Source organism: Myiozetetes cayanensis, unplaced genomic scaffold, assembly GCF_022539395.1.
Source record: "Myiozetetes cayanensis isolate MyiCay16 unplaced genomic scaffold, myiCay2020 scf2-11, whole genome shotgun sequence".
Classification (NCBI taxonomy): domain Eukaryota; kingdom Metazoa; phylum Chordata; class Aves; order Passeriformes; family Tyrannidae; genus Myiozetetes; species Myiozetetes cayanensis.
Genome location: NW_026087411.1, coordinates 44,787,227 through 44,808,647, shown reverse-complemented (window position 1 = coordinate 44,808,647; position 21,421 = coordinate 44,787,227). Strand labels below are relative to the sequence as shown.

The window sequence follows — 21,421 nt, the reverse complement described above, 5'->3', positions numbered from 1 at the left end:
TATTTAAACAAATTAATGTTGATTGAAAGACTAAGACTTATTCTCCTGTTCTTTCATACTTCAGAGACAAATTTAATATAGACCAGACTAACACATACTACAATGGAAAATGCCATGAATGTTTAGAGTGCCACAGTCTACCCTCCATTGCCATGTTTATGTGCATATATGTAAATCTGCTCAGTATGTCTCTAGATCTTCTCTGTCTATAAATTTGGGTAAACCTGTACATGTGACACTTTAATGTGTCATGAATCTTTACTTAGTGCCAAGGATTGCTTTCGGTGAAATTATTGCTCGTGATGCTGTCGTGCTACACATACACGTTTACTGCCAGTTTTATCAGCCCTTCAGGACTTGGATTAAAGCACATAACTTACACAATATATTCCATGCTATAACTTTTATTCCCTCTACTCCTTTCATGCATTTCTACATACAACACACGATGTCGTGAATACAGCAGATATAACCATATATATACTTAGGATACATTTTGCTGCTTCATCTCAGAAAAAAAACAAAAAAACTCCACAAACAAACAAAAAAAAAAAAAAAAAAGAAAAAAAAATAAAAGTTTGTTGAATAATATCAGTTCCCAATTTCTTTAAATTAAGCAGATCTCAATCTTGACTTCAAAAGAGCTCCCGAGAATATACAGTCTTTGCCATGACCCCTTCTCAATCTATTGCTCCACATGGATGTATTGGAAAATTTGAGATTTAGGGTGTCCAAAATATTCTCAATGTATAACAAACCTGACACTTAATAATTCTTTCTACAAAATGATGTGATGATTATAAATTTTGACAGTAATGTAAGGTCACACTGAATAAATGCATCAACTGCTGAAAGTCTTGAGTTTACAATACAGCATGCCATCACCAATATTAGCACCATATGGCAGCTGGCAAGCTTCCATTGACTGCCCTCTGTTGTGTCCCACATTTACTAGCATTGGATTATTCAAAGGGAGAAAACAATAGTATAGTTTCATGAAAGTGGAGCTTTTACACTTATGATATAGCCATAAGTAGCCATGTAACAGGAAAATGGTGAACAAGACTCTATACTATTCATATGTGTTCACCCATATCTGCAAAAGTATGTGCAGCCACATAGCCTAAGGCAGCAACAGGCAATCAAACACACATGCACAAAGTCTTTACTGTGGAAAAATGCCTTCTTAGAACTTGGAAATTACTACATATCTCTTTGCCTGTGATCAACAGTCAGGATTTAAATCAAATCTTCCAAGATTAAAGCTAATACGTTATGAGAACGCATCACCAAAATGAGCCACTGGCATAACAGCCGTGACAGAATCACCACTTTCCCTGTAATCAAGCAGTAGTTTTGCGTGCATAGTAATTACATAACAACCTATGTGCCCTTGATCTTCACCTCTGCAACATATGCTTGCAAACATTTTGTAAGCAGGGCAAACCATTGCATGCATCCATGTTACTAAAAAGATGGTAGCTGCGTAATACATGCAGTTGTTACAATGGTAGATTTCTGTTGCTGGCAATGTGTGGATCCATAACTGGCCAGCTGAATACAATCTGTGCACATTCACAATTAATACTTCTATCACTTAGATCAATCATCAACAAAGAATTACTTCATCATGCTGTGAAATGGTCTTCTTTTTATTACAGTAGAGTGAAAGAGATTTTTTATTTGGTTCTAGGTCTTTTAGATTGGATAACCAATGTGGTTGAAAAGCCACAATAGTCTTTATGACTTGCTATTATAGTTCAGTTTGCAATTTACATTATTAAAACTCATAAACTTTTCCTTAATTCATTCTTCTCATTGCTAATTTCCTTCTATTTAAGATTGAATGTCTACAAGTATTTTCACATATTTATTGTAAAATTCTGAATTTCAGTGACATTACGTAAAATAATTCAAGTGGATTAAAAACTAGTTTAGCACTATTACGCCTGCATCATATTTCTAGTTGTTGTATATATTATAAGGTTTGAAAATTAAGAATTAACAGTTAAGAAGGGAAATCCTGTTATAAATATTCATGTTAAAATTTATAAATATGAAAGATGGATGTTTTTACGTGATTTATATAAAAATATTTCTATGGTTCTTTGTCTTTAGAATACTGTGGTCTATGAATATTGTCTTTTGTGCAACAGAAGATAACAGCCTATGACAGGTGATATAAGAATAATGTTGTCACTTAGGACTATACAAGGACTCTTAGAACATAAACATGAAAGAAGATACTGAAATATAATAGAGTGAGATGAATTTTAAGCATTTATTCTAAACAATTAAGCCACATGGAAAAACTAATATTCAAGGACACAATTTAATACCTATAGTAAATTTTATGTATGACAAACTGAAATAAAGATTAATTTCCATGCTTTGATGCTCATAAAGTAGCTGGGCCAGGGGCATTTTATGCTCCTCCAGAAAAGAAAAAGTCCTTCTGCTGCAACAAAAAGCACAGGGTCAATAAGTGCTGACACAATCCAGAAGTTGATCTGTTTCCTCTGCAACTTCTTAAAATGTCTCCTGAATAGCAATGACAAGAGCAAGTTTCTACATAATACCTACTCCCTACTACAGAGCTCTTTCTCCAGATCAACAATTGCCTGGTTCTGCAACACAATCTGGTCCTTTTGCAGACCTCATAGCACATGACCTTATTGCAGACTAGAGTTAGAATAAACAATGAGCCCAAATTCAACTTAATGTGAAGAGGGCTGGCCAGATGTATTTTGGGGGATGCAAAATTTCAGTAGATGAGGAGAAGAATAAAACCTCCAAACCGTGAGAGTCACAGGAAGATCCATATGAAGTATGGATCTTCAAAATCAGCGCCATCCCAGGTTTCCCCTAGGCTATGTCAGAGAAGTCAGGAGGTGGGGAGATGAGGGACACTGCCTGGCTCTCACCATCGTGCAGGCTGCCTGGCAGGAGTGTGCAATAAGAATATCAGTAGTGCTGAGTGAGCCAATTCTATATATGTTGTATACAGTGCCATCCTATCCAGAAACAACATACTCTATAGGTGTCAGAGGGGCCACACCATGAACAGACATACAGGCACTTGAAACTGAGGTCATAAATTTAATCAGATACATGTAAGCAAGCAAGCAACCAAGAAACAACAACAACAAAAAAAGAACCTCTTGGGGTAAATAGAGGCTCTTGTAGGGAGCCTCAGTTGTTGAAGGGTGGTAAATCACTAAGAATAAAGGATGTACGTAGGCCAAGGACATTGTATATAGACACACGAGCTTAAAACACCTATTCTCTCTCTGGTTACATCACTTAGTATTTCAGACAACCACCTTCTTCAAACCACCTAAATTCATCTGTCAATGGCAGCATCAAGACTTGCAGATAATGAATTCAAGGGATTCTGCACAACATTTTACACAAAACAATGTCCTTTGGCAGAGATTGGATTTTACTGCAAATATGTAAGTCATAAGATCCAAAATGTGACAACAACCTGTACCCAAGCTTCTTTGGTAATCTCTTTTAAAACTGACAGCTCCTCTCTTCTTTCTGAAGCACACTACAGAACAAAGACAGCTGCTGAACTAAAACCAACCAAAATCTCCTGATAAACTTCCAGCCAACACAAGTTTTCTTTCCTATAAAACTATAGTCCTGGCAACAAGAGTCATAAGGCAAAGTATTTAAAGATGAACTAAAAAAAAATCAAATAAAAAAAAAGAGAAGCATTAGTTTGCAGTCTTAATGGTTTGAATATATGGTTTGAATATTTACTAAACATTTGATTTGAGATGTCAATCTGAACTATTTCATGCCAGGTATGCTCATACTTGAACAGAAGTATAGAAAGACTGGTGTTACACACCTAAGTTCTCAATGCCATTGATAATCAATATTCAATCAATACTCAATTACTGTATCTTTTCTAACAAAATACTATATGTCCGTTAAGAGTTTTGGCACTATTACTTTATTTTCCCACATAATAAGCAGGTTTATTTAAACTGAAGAATATTCTTACATTTTTCTTCTCTTTTTTTTTCTTCCCCACAAAGGAATGCATAACTAGAGAGAAACATATTGGTGACTAAATTCAGTCCTTTGCAGGCAAAGGCAGTCTTGTAAGAGACATTTAGTTTAAAAGTACCTAAAATATTCATTCCATGTGTCACTTTACCATAATGAGTCCTCAGACATCTAGTGTAGAAACAAAGGCCAGACCTAGCACTAGTACAATAGTCACCTATTTTAAATGCAAGAAATGATTGTATTTTAGCCATTGTAATGTTATCGCATTTCTGAAGACCAGTCAGTATAAAGAAAGGAATGGTTGCAGGAAAAAAAAAAAAACAACTATTTAATTAAACCAAAAATATAATTTATTTAGGTCATTTTTATGTGTGGTAAGTTAAGTTGTCTAAATGTTTATGTTTACTGCTAACTTTTGTACTCCTGCCATTTTTAGGCCTGGTACTTTCACTGGCTATGATATTTTGTGTTGTTTATCTGCACTGATAGCTAGTTCACATCTTGGACAGAAACTGGTGGGTTTTATTTTTGGGCACAGATAACTAAGAGATAACTACATCCTAGGAATGGTGAAAACACATCTATACTGCACATTTGAAGAACCAAAAATATGGATACTGACTTCATTTTTTTTTAAATAATTTAAAAATACAAGAAAAAACAACCCTAGAAAAAGCTAATAAAACTGCTTGCTTGCTTCAAGGTGAAAATGCCGAGCCAAAAGATGCCAAATTCTCCAAATGAAAAATAAAAGTAGAAAGAATGTGGTAAGCAAACTCACAGTGCAGAGCTGGCTTTCAGAGGAGCAAAAAGCATGGAGAGGAAACTCAGAAAAATCTCTTTGCTCCAAAAAAATCAAAAGAGGTAACTGGGATTGGCTGCAGTAACCAGATTTCTTTAAACTTGGACACTGGAAAGCAAGAAACTATAAAGAGCAGACTTAGCTGAGGTGATTAATTTTAATGCTTGTACATAGCCTCAGAGAAAACTGCTTCTACGTGCATTTGTCTGACGTCTATTCTTCTTGTTTTGACTGGAGAGGACATGGGTTAGAACTTGCACGGTAAATAAAGTTTAGCATTGCCACACCATACAGAGGTATTTATGAATTGTTTGTTTGCTCATCAAACACCTTCACGACAAAAGCAAAGGGAAAATATGACACGACATTTGGCAGGACAGGCCCTATTAAGACAAAAGATGCAAACCAGCTCTCTCATTCTGAACAGAAAGGACTCAATAATTCTGAAAGCACACATGTGCCAGCCTTTTTACGTAGCTGATTTTCAGGCCTCAGAGAGACGGTGAACACCTTTTCTAGAAGAAGCTTCTTGCCACATAGCCCCCATTTACTGGCATCTAATTCTAATCTTTCCATCAGCTCCTTGCCTGTTACCAAATGGTAACACTGAAATAAATTGCTTCACTAGTAATAGGAAAAATACATAATAAAAAGCAAAGGCTTCATTTGTGAGACAAGAACCTTGTGATTATATAGAAGTAACCATATAATCTGTTATTAACTGTAGGGTTCATAAAACTTCATGAATATCTCAATTATATCATCTCTCCAGATTATATAATAAAATAGCATAATGAGCTTCATTTTAGCTTGACAAGGCTGAATACTGCTCCTGTTTTTAAAAAGCTTTTTATAAAATTACATTCCCTCCTAATACTTGACTTGCAAGCGCTCTAAAGACACCATGTACAAAATTAAAAATAAACTTCCTCATTTTCCTACCACTGTTGCTTATCACTACCACAGTATACACAAGACTTTCTTTTTAAAGAAATCAGCTTATACAAGCATCTTCTTCTCGTGACAATGCCATTTGCAACACTTCTAAAGACTAAATATATTTTTTTTCTAGTTTCCCTAACTTTTTGATTAATTTGTCACAGTCATCATTTATGATACTGTGAGAAAACATTTAAATCCAGTCTTTATTAAGGAAATGCTACAAGGAATGAGCTCGCTTTGCCAACATGTCATAAAGAGCCCAAACTTTTATTATCAGTTGTACAGTGAAGATACATGCAATTACTGCAACTATTTACTGCAAATACACTTGCTAATTCTGTAACTGTCGGTGACATACTGTGCTGGGTACTAGCTGGTGCCAAGGCAGCTGCCAAAAGCTCCAAGTCCAAAAAGGGGAAAGAAGAGGATTAAAGTATCATTCCTATTTCCAAGAATAAAGTACTGTAAATGAGCTACTCACTTGCTAGGTAATAATTTTCTGGTGTTTATATGGTAAACTTGTGCAAAGTGAATTGCTGTTGGCATCACCAGAGGTAAAGGTACTTGCCAAAATGCAGCTTCACTGAAAGTATCGTTCACATAAACATGGAATGGAAAGTTGTTAAGCAAAATGAAAAGCTAATTTTTCTGTGATCGTATCAGGAACATTGAGTATTTCCATTTAAACTTCAGAATCTTAGGTACAAAAGAGCACACAGTGATCACGGGAAACTTAGCAGCACGTAGAACAAAATCCTGGCTATAGTTCATGAAGGAATGGGGTTATTTTTGCCAACTGAAAAGAATAACATGTCTCCAATGCACACTGTTTTCACTAATGCTGTCAAATAACTACATCTTTAGTCTAGATGCACATGAATAAATGTGCACTTAGTGCTCAAACTCACACCCCTCTTTTTTCATTTCTTTTGCAAACAAAACACGAAAAAGCAAACTATAAAAAATTTAGCTTAAATTTTCTTCATCAAAATAGTTCAATAGTTGGTTTTGTTTCTGAAATCCCTCTGCCCAGAAAACCATTTAGCTAGGATGGATGGGATCAGCCAACACACATCTGCACAATAAGTAAGCAAAAGGAACTCAGCATTTCCAAGGATGTTCCCAATACTACATCATGTGAAAAGGAGATTCTGTCCCCAGTTACATATATTTCATAAACACTGGAACTTAGTATGCATAAAAAAGTTCACAGGTTCAATGTTTGGTCACAGATGCTCATGAGGTATTTTGTAACCAGAGTTGTTCTTATGCCAAAAGCAATTTACAGACATCAGGAAATTTTCCCCCACCACCAACCATCAGATGCAATGTCAAGTCAAACTATGAAAGCTTTACATATAACTTCTGAACACAGAAATATTCAGGAAATTGCCATTAGTAGATCAGAATTAAAAATAATAAATTTTGAGAAGCTTGTTTTCTATTCTAAAAATCTCAAGGTTTAAAATATGTGGACATTTTCTCCTGTTTTCTCCTAATTTCTCCTCTCTCCTTGTTTTGAAAACTCGCAGTGTACTGCTGATAGCCAAGATTGCTGCTTTATGTTAATTCTTCTACTAAGATGCTAAAAATGATGAAATATTTAAAATGCAGTTCCTAAACAATGGGATTTCAAAACTCCTATTTCAAAACTTCCTAAATTTTCAGTGTAAAACTGCAACATAAACCCCTTGCAAATACTGAAATTTCCTTCCAATAATTAGACTTTTCTCAGTATATTTCTACCTTGTTTTCTAGCTAACATAATATTCTTAACCAATTGGTGATTTAATTCTGCAATAAATTTCCTTTCATTAACCTTAATTTTTGCTTCCCTATGATACAAGCTACTTCTTGCAGACTTTTTCAGGAATTAAAAATGTAACACTTAATGACTTTAAAACTCATAATTCTTCGGTCAGTATGAACATGTCTTTTTGTCTGAAAAACATTACTCATGTACAGAACTTTCCTAAATTAAATTCCAATTTATGCTCATATTTTAATTAAACCAGTATCTGTTTAAGCTGCTGCTGAAGGAAGAGGATGTAATACAATGGTCTGCGTTATTATATATGGCATTATTAAAAAAAAATTACAAATTAACAAACCTGGTGCATTACTGAGTACCTTCAAGTACTTTACTTCAAAAGAAAAAAAAACAAACAGCAGTGCAACAGAGTATATGAACCAAGTACACAATGACTGATGGCTAAAAAAACAAGGGAGAAAATGTTTACTTTAGAACATCTAAAGTATCATCTGCACCCCACTGATTCCATGGCTTCAAGCCACATCCCATCAATCTTTTGGAAAACTCAGAGCCACTATATATAACTTTGAGGGGCTGAGATGGCTGCCACCAGAGTGTCCAAAAGATAGAGGAGGTGACTGGCAATGCACACTTGGGTGAGTTCAGTTCAGGGTTCGGAACTTGCTTTCTCTACCTTAAATCACTCAAATGTGGTAACCAAGATATGTTTCATAATTATTCTACAGTTTTAGGTAAATGTTAATCTATTTACCAAAGAAATGACAGTGAAAAGTAACCTTCTTCCACATACATAACCAGAGCTTCTGAGATTTATAGGTAGATCTTTCATCATTTTGAAATCAAAATATTATCTATAGATATACTAATAACAATAATCCCAGGTTACGCTGGTAGGTGTTCATTTAATTGTCATAGCAGTTGAATACTAAGGGATGAACAAAAACCATAAGTTAATGAATTACTGAAACATAATAATTTTCACCTACATGCCCAACACCCTTATAAATCCATGGTACATCATGTATATGAAGTACTTCTGCATGAACTCAATTTAGAAAACATTTAATCTCTTTTTCATTGTCACATATGAGGTGAACTTCAGCTTCCCCTTATGCCAGCCCTCTGCTTACAGGGTTTCCACTACCAGGCTGAGTTCTCCACTCCTTCCATACTCCAGCATTCTCCAAAGGACTTAGCTACTGAGTGCAACACCACTCAGCCAGCTTTTGCAGTCTTTCGATCAGCCTTATTTTTAATATATGTCTGACACTACTGTGTCTAGGAATAGGAAATAATTTATGCAACTCGTTCAAGAAGTGGAAAAAATCAGGACTATGATTCCACCTCAGAAAGTAAGTGGGTACCCCATTTCATGATGTGCTTCAGGGTGGCTGGACCCATCTGAGGGCAACAGATTGTCCTGTACAGACCTTTTCTCATTCCCAACAAAGACACTTGTTTCTAACAGATCCCTGTAACTAGTCATCAGCCATGGACAGATATTCTGCAGGACACAGTGTCAATCAGATATAAGGCTAGGGTAGGGAATGTATTACTGAATATGTTTTTTTAGGATTTTGCATTACATTTCATACAGAACACTGCAAAATATTTTAAATTAGAGAGATTAGCTCATTTCTACCACACCACATCTCAGAAGGGGAGATAGGGCATATTCCTTCCCTTGTTTCCTCTTATGCTTGATCACCGACTACGCAAAAATCATTTAAAGTGAACTGTGTGCCTCAGAGACTACACATCTTTTTAGAGAGGATAGAAAGTAGCACTTACCCTGCTGACTTCTTTAGGTGTTGGTTCATCTAAAAGGAAACAAACCAAACAATTAGGCACTCTGGGAAGTTTTCAGACTGAATGAAGAACGAGATAACAAACTTCAAATAATTTTTGCACCTTTTTACAAAACTTCTCTAACATGGTTCAATAAAGTGATTAAAATATCCTGAGACTGGCTTGCATTTACAATAATTTAAAAAATTCTAAAGTTAAAAATTCATTAAAATTAGGATAAAGTATTTATGAATTCTATCCTGACCTAGTAAGAATACATTTCAGAAGTCAAAGGCAAGGTGGCACAGGCCAGCTAAACCCCACATTTATATTCCAATTCAGTAAAGCAACTGTTAATACTGCATAAAAGGCCTTTGCTACCAAATATATGCCACCAACATCCTACATATACAAAGAAGATAGTGAGCAGAGTTAGACTTTCTGGTCTGAAGATCAAAGATGCTATTCCTCTTGACCTCTTTAGATGTGGAAAAAAGTCTTGTAGCCATAAGAACAGAAGAATTGCACTGATGTGATCTGGCACAACACGTTAAAAGAAAAGAAATTTCAAGATTTTATATTCATATATATATATATACACACACACTATAATGTTTTATTCTTTCAAATGCAAGCAGACTCTCATGTATTTCTGTAAGTTAAATACATATAAATAAACACAGGTACAATACCAGAGCACTAGCAAAAACACTGAGTAGTATTTCTGAAATTAAAGGGAAAGCAGCTATACAGCAAGAATGCATCTGCCACTGGGGAGTTTCCAACTTTCAGTTTAATCACACCAAAATAGCTTAAACACACCTTTACAAACCTCCAGCTGGTTAATTGTTCCTGAAAACATGAAGAGGACTATATGTAACCTTTTATTTGATCCTAGGCATCAAATTACAATGCTTTGGAAATTAAAATTAAGTCAGCAAATAGACTTAATCTCACAGAGAAATATCATAGGTTTATATTTGCCAAAGTCTTTTCATATCTTGCCATTTAAGATGAACTTTTAAACAATAAAGGTAGAAAATAACATTTTCTAGGAAACATATTTAGTATATAAGTTCTGATGAAAGAACTCTCTATAGTAATACAGATTTCTCCCAAAATTGAGTGATGCCAAGAAAAATAATGTATTTCAAACCCATGAGCGAATATTAGTTTCCTCTTAATGCCAGTCAAATGATATACCAGTAATTTACAAATGCAGAACACAGACATAAACTTAATTGAGCTCTTTAAGGTAGTTCTGTTGCTTGCAGTGCAATGTGTAGCACATACTTTGCCACATTTGGTGATGTTATCTTCCTGAACCAAACAAATCTACATATCAGTTACAGCTAGATTCAAAATCCATCTCCCCTACTACTTAATTGCTGACACTGAGTAACAGAAAATGTGAACAACAGAAAACAGAGTGACGACATGACACTTTCCCTGAAGTATACTCTCAGTCCAGTGCATCAAACATTTCTTGAATCAGTGGTGATACTTTTCTGTTTAAAGGATGGGGTTTTCTTCCTCACATTTTTCCAGGGTAAGAGGGGTGTTAGATTATGTTTAGCTGGTTATTAAACCTGAGTCACCAGTATTCTCAATATTCTCTGAGTTCCATAGTTGAAATACATAATACAAGAAAAACTATATTTTATTTTGATTCTGCACATTATGAATTTCATCTGATGCCCTCTATTCACCCTATCTATGGAGGCTATTATTCTACAGATCTCTCAAGCAAGCCCTTCTCTGCTTCATACCCCATCTAAACCTTTCCTGACTTGAGAGGTCTGGTCTGGTTCTCTGCTGGTGCCAAGCAAGCCCCTTGGCACTGCTGGTCACTCTCACCACTCCTACTTCCTCTAAGCCACTGCATCTTGCACAGATGGGAAGTCCACAATTACAGGCAACCCTGTAGCTCAGGAAAACACAACTGGGACTTACATAATGACACTGGGATGATTAAGGGAGTTTCTGTTTGAAAGGAATAATTCCTAACATTTTACTTCTTTCTTGATAATTACTAGACATTGGGCTAACGTCTTCAAACATTTATATTCTGTAATGCCAATATCTCTCTCCAGAGCAGGTTTAACTGAAAGCCCACTATTGGATATGAAAAAATTACTTCCCCCATGTAAAACAGTCAGCATTTATCAGAATTAAATTTGTCACCTATATCTCACTTAGTACTTTTAGCATCCTGAACAACTTCATCCCCTAAAAAAAAAATTAAAATCTAATTTTCCAAATTAATTTCAGCCTTGCATCCTCTTATCCCACTCATGTATGCATATACTGAAAAGCATGTGTAAACCATACTAGTAATCTCCCTCTACTAGAACAAAAGCAATTTATTGTAATATATCTAACATAAATGACTACCATCACAATTCTATGGCTTTCACACCATTGCAAGACATAACTTTCAGTGCAATTTCCAATGATAGACAGAGGACAGATTAAATGCAGTAAATCTAAGATTTACTACACAATATAAAAATCTACATAACCTCTATTTGAGCTACCATAAAAAAAATTTCCAGTGCCATTTTCTCAGAAGAAAGATAAACAAAGTGTTTGCAAAGTTTGGTGTTAGAACTCCACAGATGAGGTTTGCAATTCAGAGAAAATGAACTGGTGGGAAAAAGTGAAGATTTTTTAGGGGAAGGAGAAAAGCAAAAGTTGAGGGGGAAAAGGGGGGAAAAAATATCAAATGTTGTGTTAATCCATCTGGATACAAGTTATATTACTACACAATGATCTAGAAAGTAATTTTCCATATTAGAAGAAACCAAACGCCTAAAATACACACCTTTTCTTTTCCCCAAGAGCAAAGAAAGAAGCATGATCCCATGAACCTGGAGTGATTTAAATTGCTTTCCTGGAGGTTCAGTCTTTAAGGCCAAGGTACATACTGAGTGACTGGGTGCATACACATCTCAGTGCCAGCATCCATGGCACAGAGCATGGTATTTCCCTTACAACTTACTTTCTGTGAGCTAAATAGAGGGAAAATCACTGGAATAGCAGCTTTTCCCCACAAATTATAGCCAAAATATAGGATTAGTTAATATATGAAAGTAACAGGGGGTTTCCGAAAAATACCCTCAATTTGCATACTCCTGTTTATTCAAAAGCCATGAATTCAGTTTGTTTAAGAGGTACAATCTCTTTCTTGTAAATCAAGTTCCATCTCTGTAAAATATGAAGCTTTTAAAGAAACAGATTAGCCATTAAAATAAATCCCTAGGCATTAAGTACATTGATAAATAGTAGTTTACTATATAACCAAATCTCACAGAAAAATTATGTGCTTGAATATAAAGATCCCCATTTATTATGGCATGTGGCATGGGAAAACAGCCAGAATAAGAGAAAGTATCATATTAGTGTCTACAGGGATGGAAATAAACACCTTAGGAGAAAGCAAGTGTTTGTGAATGAGACCATACAAATGCTCAAGCCACTAGAAACTTTTCAGTTGGAGTTCACTTTTTCTTTGGGCATCAGATACAATCAACCATGATACATGGATAAGTGTTACTGTCTCAATCCTGTTTGTTGGTAGTATATTGCCATTCAAATGCTAATTTTTGGGGATACCTGATATCATTACTAACACAGACTAGTAGAAGAAACATATACGATTTAGTTCTGGCCCTCTAAATATACTGACACTGTTCTTAATAGTTTCAAAAATAAAGTGATGAATACTTGGAAAGAAATCACTGTACACACATACCTTAACTTAGCTATATGGCTCGGTCAAGGATGTTGCAAGTTGTATTTTTAACACAATGATTCTCAGTGTGGCTTGCTGCACACAGAGGTAGGTAGCCAACAGCAGAGTGACAGTGCTAACTCAAGGGAGCACATTACTTGAGCAAGAGGTGTCTTCCAGAAGCACTAGGCATGCATCAGTAATCTAGCAGAACACCCTGCTATAAACCCCATTATGTTAATGTCAGTAATTTGAGCGTAAACACACGCTGATACCACAACAGCAAAAACAGGAAACTGCAGGGAACAGGACTAAATTTCAAAGGCTTCCCCTCTCTCTTGAGAAGCATTTGGACAATACTCTCAGGCACAGGGTGTGACTCTTGGGGATGGTCCTGTGCAGATTCAGGAGCTGGACTTGATGATCCTTGTTGGTCTCTTCCAACTTGGCATATTCTGTGATCTCCATACACTAAATTTGCAGACCAAAACTACAGTACCAGCAATAATATTATTCCATCCCACAGTGAGCTGGTTCAATCCACTAAATGTGCAAAAAATGGTTCACCTTCTAAACTTTCAAAACCAGGTAACTATCTCAGATCACAAGAATAAAGTTATATCTGTATCTTGACAACTTTGCAAACATTACTATTTAAAAGCTCTCTTCAGATGACCAAAGCATCATCAGGAGGTAGTGAAGAATGAGAGGAGTTCCACAATAAGAGTTTTGGTTTAAGAACAAAATTACAATTTAACATACTTTAATACCTCAGCTATACTATCTATACAATTCTAATTTACTACTTACACAATTCTGATTAACAACTGCATAGTACACTACAGATTTTCATAATATTCAGTATGGTAATTAAGGACAGTAGCCATCTGGGAAAGCTTCCATACTAAGCCAAGTCCAGATAGGAAGAAGCAGAAAAGAATAAAGGGAACAGACAGAAAAAAAAAAATTCACATAAGTGTGTGAGGGGGTGTTAAATTGTGCAATTGTTCATTTAATATAAAAAAAGCCCAGATTTTATTTTGCACATTAAAAAAAAATCTCATTTCACATCTGTATTTTTATGCATGCATTTTAAAAAACAAAATGAAACAAAGGCAAATGAACTTCTGACAATTGCAAGATGCTAAGCCAGAGTAGTCACAACAACAACTTTAATGCAAAGCAAGTTTTAACATTGCAGACATGATATTTTGAGGCATTTACCAAGGAAGCAACAATTTGAATGCCCAATTAGCTCTATCACAGGAACTCCTTTGGGAAAACAATATTTTACTTTCTTCCTGGTCTTATTCTTTGTTCTGTGTACTTAAATACCAAGAAAGACTATGATTGTGTTTTATATGGTAATTCACCTATTACTTCATATCCTATTCAACATCACTGTTGAGTGATGAGAGCATTAAACATATTATCTCATCTATCTTATCAGTCAATGAGGTGCAATCACCATTGTTTATTGCCAGAATGCAGCCACAAGACAATGGGCTGAAGAGCATGTATAACAATTTACCATTTTTTCATCCTGACCAGCTTACAGATATACCTTTTTGCCTACATCTACCACTTTTCTTTCCTGACATGCAGTTCTGTTTGGCATTCACTGCACTAACTGTTATAGGCAGCTTTCTTTAGAATTGATTATACATCTTGCAAACATGTTTGGTGAAGAAGTTTCTCATCCAGTAGTAACACGATTTCAGTATTACTCTTTTTAAATCAAACCTGATTTTCTCCTAATTTTTTTTCTGTTCCAGAATCCTGCTGGTTGCCAAGTATAAGGTATCCTTAAAGTTTACTGCAATCGTATCTAAGAAACAGCATTATCTGTAGAGAACTATCTGTCCTCTCACTTTCGAATGGAGATGTTCCTTCGCTTTTTAATGTTTTTCAAATATACTGCACAAAATCTGAAGTTTTATGTGTGTTCAGTAGGTGTTTTCACTGAGAAGAAAAAAAAATTACATCTCTGTTGGCTCAAATACTACTCAGGCATATACCTTTAAGCAACTCCATTAAAATCAATAGAACTGCTACAGCATGCATTGGAAAACAGAAATGCTTTTATATATTAAATGTCACAACATTTCTGTTATGTACAGGGATTCAGGGCTGAAGGAGATGATTAGAACATAACACTACTTGAAGCAGGTCCTGCAAAGATCCAATAACCTGAGAAAGCCCCTTGGATCTTGTCCACTGCAAGACATTTGTATGTTTTAAAGACATGCATACTTTCTGGACCCTGCTGGGCCTCTTGGGTTTGGCTTGTTTATTCCTAGTCCAGGAATACCTCTTCACAACTGAGAAACTGCCTTAAGAACTTCAAGGAAAGGTACTTCCTTCTCACTCTCCAAAATCTATATAAAGCCCACATTCTACTGTAAGCCCAATGAGGCAAGGGGTGGGATCACACAGCTCAGTGACATGGAGTTCCCACCCCTGGCAGGGAGCAAGGCTTCAAAGTTTTTGGCCCAAAAAGGCCAAGAACTTTCAGCAGGTTGTCAGCTTCTGGGGTAGGAAATACTGCATATGGCTCACTGACAGCGAGAAACAATAATCTTACACATGTTGGGAAAAATGTAATCTTTCACTTACCGTAGAGAAATAGAGCATCAGATACCAACATTTTTAGTAAACTTTTTGTCTTTAATTATTTCTATTTTGTTCTCATCCCTATCTTTTTGATTACTATATTCTCACCTCTTTTTGCATAGAAACATGGAATGTGTTTTTAGGGAAAAAATGTCCATGTAATAAAATTGTAAGCTATAAGACTCTTTAGCAGTTGTTAAAAAAATTCAGATTCCAGTGTTTATCTGCTACAGAGAATCAAAATTAGGACAAGAAGCTTTGCAGCACACCTGATTTTCTTTTTTCTGTACTTCTGACTATATTGAAAACAAATGTCATGTTACTGCACTTTGCAGTAAAATCCTCAAAATCTGCAGAAAAATCAGTACTGAGCAGTTTTCTTCTCTTTAGACCAGCTGACAAAAGAAACAAAAGCAAACGCCCCAGAGGAAAAGTTTGCTAACGTCAACAAGGGTAAGGGATCATTAGAGCTCGAGATGATAGGTTACCACATGGGAGGGTGCAGTGATCCAGTGTGAAACATATTTACGTCAGGGGAATCATTTCAACCCCTCTGAAGAAACCGTATTGTAACTACAATATGCGTACGTTTGTATTAGAGATATATTTTATTTACATTACTCCGGAGACTGAAAAGTGAGAAAGTGAGAAAGTGTCCAAATTAATTAGCATGAAGAAGAAAAAGTGACAGAATAAAATTTACAAATTAAGCCTTTTTGCTTTTAGGATATTTCAGCTGATTTTTTAGTAATCATAATCAAGCTCTCCGTGACTGTGTTGAATGTTACAGAATAATGATGTGCAGATAATTCAGGACTTTGGAGTCTTTGAAAAATGACATGTTACACTAACATGATGAACAGATTGAAATTAAGAAAAGATTGAACTATTTACTACTTATGAGTAACAGGAGTATGAGTAAAACATTTTGCTTGCAATGAGAAGACTGTCAAAAAAAATAAAATCATAACTTCAGTGAGCAGAAAGGAACAAAATATGTAACTACAAAATTACAGACAGTTCGCTATGAAAGAAACACAATGACAGCACCTTCTGAATTTCTGAACTAGGCAGTTTTAGTCTAAAAAGATTTTATAATGGCAGGTAATTATAACGCACAGGAATTAAACAAGAAAAAAGTAATAAAAAAATCTTTTTGGCTGTTGTACAAAAACAACAACAAAAAAATCCAAGATGATGTGGAGTTCAGTATTGTTATACCGACAAAGTGCAAAATTTTAACTCTCCCTAGTAGCAGGTGCAGTATTAAAAATGCTAGGACAGACTTAGAAAAGTTTTCAGGCAGGGATACATGCACTGTGATTTAAATAAAAATCTCCAAACAAGTCTGGTACCCAATTCCTAGAAACAAAAGGAAGTTAAATACTCCAACAGTGAGTAGGCATGTTGATTTACCAGTGCTCAACTGAGAATGATAATTCATTAAGTTGTAGGGACTCAGCCACTTGTGATCTTATAACATGATATTAAGGGTCAGCAGTATGTGAAATAATTGATGGTTATATATTTAACAGTGAGCTTACTAAAAAAAAACCAAGATAAAAGTGTGACAAATACCAGTTGTTCTTGGTTGAAAACAAGAATGTTCCCAATGAATCTCTGTTTATATACCTCTGATTTGCCTTGTGTAAACCTTTCAGAATACTGTGACAGCCAACATCAGACACTTCAGCACCAGAACACATTACAAAGTCATTCCACCTAACCGTTCACATGCATCAGGAATTATGGTCATAAAATACCTTGACACATCAGCACCAAGATTACTCAGTCCTTTTATACAGAGTGGTTCCCCAAGAGATTCCACAAAAATTGAAAGGCAGAACACAGTCCTCAGTGGACTGATGATTTTCACATTTCTGAGTATACCTACCAGCACATCCTCATGCTTCACTATGCCAATGAATCTACTGCACACCAACTTTAAGTACAGAAACTTTTACATAGGCTTCAGAGGACTTACTGTACTATCAGACACAGGTAGCCGTCCCATCATAAGAATCTAGCTGCTTGAAACACTCAACCATAAGGAAGGGAGGTGAATCACAGTATCTCCCTAATTAGGAACATGAGAAAGACTTGGTGACAGAAATCATCCCATCTTTAGAGGTTTCAATGCAAATGTGCCTCAGACACAGTCATACAGAGAAGAGATTACACCGGCAATTTCAGAAGGTATTCTATGCTAACAGCCCACCTGACAGAGAGATACCAAGGGAAAAGAAAAAAATTGTAGAAATGTCCAAAAGAAAACTGCACATTCAGATGTACAAGTTTAGAGTAAATTAAGAACTGGATGTGCTCATGCAAGACCAAATTACTTCCATGTGCTTTTTTTAAAATTTAACTAACAAAATCCTATGCAGATGGTAAATTAATTGAAATACTAATAAGAACTCAGAAAATATATACAGAAATCAGCTGGAAAGCTAATAAACTATATCTAACACAGCAGTAAGAGAAAGTGGAAGTACCACTTCTGTTGGTGGAATAAAGGGAACCAGAGCCAACTGTACCTCTTCAGCACGGCTGAAGTTGCCACCTGCTGGGATAAGGAGCTGTGTCTATCTCCCAAATTGTCAATCTAAGAGAACTACTAATGATCACACACTGAGAGCAGGCAACCAAGCGAGAAATCTATTCCTGCAAGAATAAAAAGGGTAATTCACAATCTAAGTCCTTTCTCACCATGCCTTCAAAATAGTTTTGAAACAGTCATGATGGAGGAATCTCATCATTTGTCAGTTGTACCATCATTCTTCCCAACTTCCTTCATCAGGCATGCCACAGAGTTCTGTCAACACCAACATGAGTTTCTTACATAAACAAGTGTCACATAACTACCTGGAAGGGAAAATTGGAAAAACCTTGCCATGACACAACTGCTCCTTAGAAACTTCTTTATATTCTGCATCTACCTACTTAAGGAACACTAGAGCTCTGTCAGTTAATCCATTTGGGTCTCACATCTACTCAGGCATACATATAAGGCCATCTGATTTTTACATGCAGCACTATTTATTCAGGAGCTACTAGGGGATCTGACCATTTCTAGACATCAGGCCACTTGTTTCGGCAACTAATTGCAGAAGTGAGATTAAGTTACAAAACAGTATCACAAAGAGAACAGCCTAATAACTACATAATAAGCTGGTGGTTCAAAAGAGAAATGTTAACATAATTAAATAAAGCAAGACTGAAAGTGGAAAGAAGAGCCAAAGAAAAAAGCTTCAAAACAGAGTTTCAAAAGGGGGACATACGGGGAGAGAGGGACAGAGATGCTAAAATGAGCAAGAAGCTTGGACAAAGACATCAGATGCTACTAATGGTGATATACCCTACTGATGTACTTTACCTCTCTAGGATTACTTTACTTTCTGCCATGGTAGAAAACAAATTCCAGTAAAAAGAAAAAAAATAACACTGTTTATTACAGATCAAAAAACCAAACCACATATAAAGAAAATGATACATGCAAATCCCAAGATTTGCAAAAAAAAAAAAAAAAATTCCTTTTGTATGAAATATTGTTCATTTCCACTGTTAATGAAAAAAAACCCTGGAAACTTAAATCTTAAGCTTTAAAAATACAGCTGTCAAGAATAAAAAGGTAGTTGCTTCAATGCGCTTTGCCATTTTCCATCAAGTGAACAGATGGCATTATTAAAATTCTAGTAGAATGAAGTATTTATAAGTTCATTAGACAACACTAACTATACAAAAAAACCCCAGTAATTTTGCAAATAAATCTGTTGGATTCAAAATAGCATAAAAGTACAAATAAGGGTTATAAAATCATATTTATGAGTTAGTATATAAAAACAACAATCCTAAATGAAACAAAAGAACATAAGAAATGCATAAAAACTCTATAAAACAGTAATTTATTTTCCAGGGTCACTTCCAAGTTACTCCATGCATTCTGAGCCCGAATTCTATAAAAAGGGTTTCAAGTTCAACAGTCTCTAAGACAGCTGAGAGGGAAAATGCCTGTTACAATTACTTTTCTTTAAATGCATTAATATATATAAAATTCATACTATGATGTACAGTAAGTAACAGTGAAATTGCTCTAGAAATAATCCACACAGAAATGTAAGTCTTATTCTCTGAGGTGATGTTCTCAGAAAGTAAACAAAGGGTCAGCCAAATGCATCTAGTACACATGTCAGTGCTTTTAAATGTTGTGCCAGGCTGGCTTGCTTATTTGATATCTGAGATGCTTTATTTGCTCTTCTCTTCACCATCTTGAATTATGAGCCTACACTGAATTCACTTTGGAATCACTGACTTGTAATTGGTTGCCTTCCTCTTTCTATTGTCTTTCTTCCAGCCATAGCAATGTCTCGACTTGGTAAAGTGGTGTCTCTTAGTATTCTAATTTACTTGAATAAGATGCAAATTCCTGTCACCTTCAAAATGTGCCAAAATGGATTTACTATAAAAAGAGATAGTTAACACACTGAAATTCCAGTGTTCACTCCAAACTAATATATATCAGTTCCCATATGTGCTGATTTATTCAAACGTACACCACTTCTCTCTGCAACTTTCATTAGTCAAATCTGCATTAACGTTTAACTCCTTTAAGCACCCTGTCCTCTCTGGGCATATTTTATACAGCCTAACAGTCATTCTTGGAAAGTCCTCACTTTGATACCTACACGGAAATTGATTCAAAGAGAGATGTGCACTATATCAAAGTATGTATCTTTTCCCAGAGTTTAAAGACTTGTGTGACACTTTTTCTTTTGATGGATCCATTAGCACAGGAGGACATTGACCTATTGGACTGAGTCCAGAGGAGACCCACCAGGTTGATTAGAGGGATGGATCATGTTTCATATAAGAAAAGGTTAATAGAATCAGGATTTTTCAGCCTGTAAAACAGAAAGCTTTGGGGTGAGCCTTCCAGTACCGAAAGGAAGCCTGCAACGAAGATGGAGAGACACTATTTACAAGACCATGTAATGACAAGACAAGAGGGGAGTGGCTTCAAACTGAAAAAGACTAGATTTAGATTAGATATCAGGAAGAAATTCTTTACTGTGAGGGTGGTGAGGTACTGGAACAGGTTACCCAGAGAAGCTGTAGATGTCACATTCCTGGAAGTGTTCAAGGCCAAGTTGGATGGAGCTCTTAGCAACCTGGTCTAGTGGAAGGTGTCCCTGTCCATGGCAGGGGGTTGGAACCAGGTGATCCTTAAGGTCCACTCCAACCCAAACCATTCTATGACTATTACACAAACCTTTTCCAACATTTTGTCAATGTGTGTCTATTACTTGATTAGCTATAACTTATACAATCTCAAATTAGAATATTTGAAACTGTTTCTTCCTGAAGAGATGAACCTATATAGAAAGGAATGGCAAGGTGCAGGTCCACACCAGCAGAAACCAATTTAAGCCTAAACTGCCACCTCTGCACTCTCCCCACTGCCTTGGAGCAGTGTACAGCTGCAACAACTCAGTGAACTGCAGATACAATCTACAATTACATAGGCAAATGACCAATGCATGGGAAAGGCTGGATATACACACGCAGGGATGGAAGCTGAGGGCAGGCAGTGCAGGCTTAGTTTGACCACAGAGTTATTTCCTGGGAACAAGAAGGTTCTAGTCAAGCAAATACTGCACACAGGTTGCATTGGCATCTCAGTTTCTTAGTGACTGACTTATTCAAGACTAGTTGATGCCAACTAAAAGAGCCCGAGATTCTGAAGACT

General features: G+C 35.9%; 1 protein-coding gene across 4 annotated transcripts in view; it reads right to left on the bottom strand.

Annotated features, from left to right (window-relative positions):
- PDE10A (phosphodiesterase 10A) overlaps nucleotides 1-21,421 on the bottom strand; it is a 358,481-nt gene that overhangs the window by 64,011 nt on the left and 273,049 nt on the right. For all 4 annotated transcript variants that reach the window (XM_050316279.1, XM_050316278.1, XM_050316277.1 and 1 more), the window contains one exon: nucleotides 9,333-9,361. In XM_050316279.1, coding sequence (XP_050172236.1) covers nucleotides 9,333-9,361 — 29 coding nt within the window. The remainder of the gene's footprint in view (nucleotides 1-9,332; nucleotides 9,362-21,421) is intronic.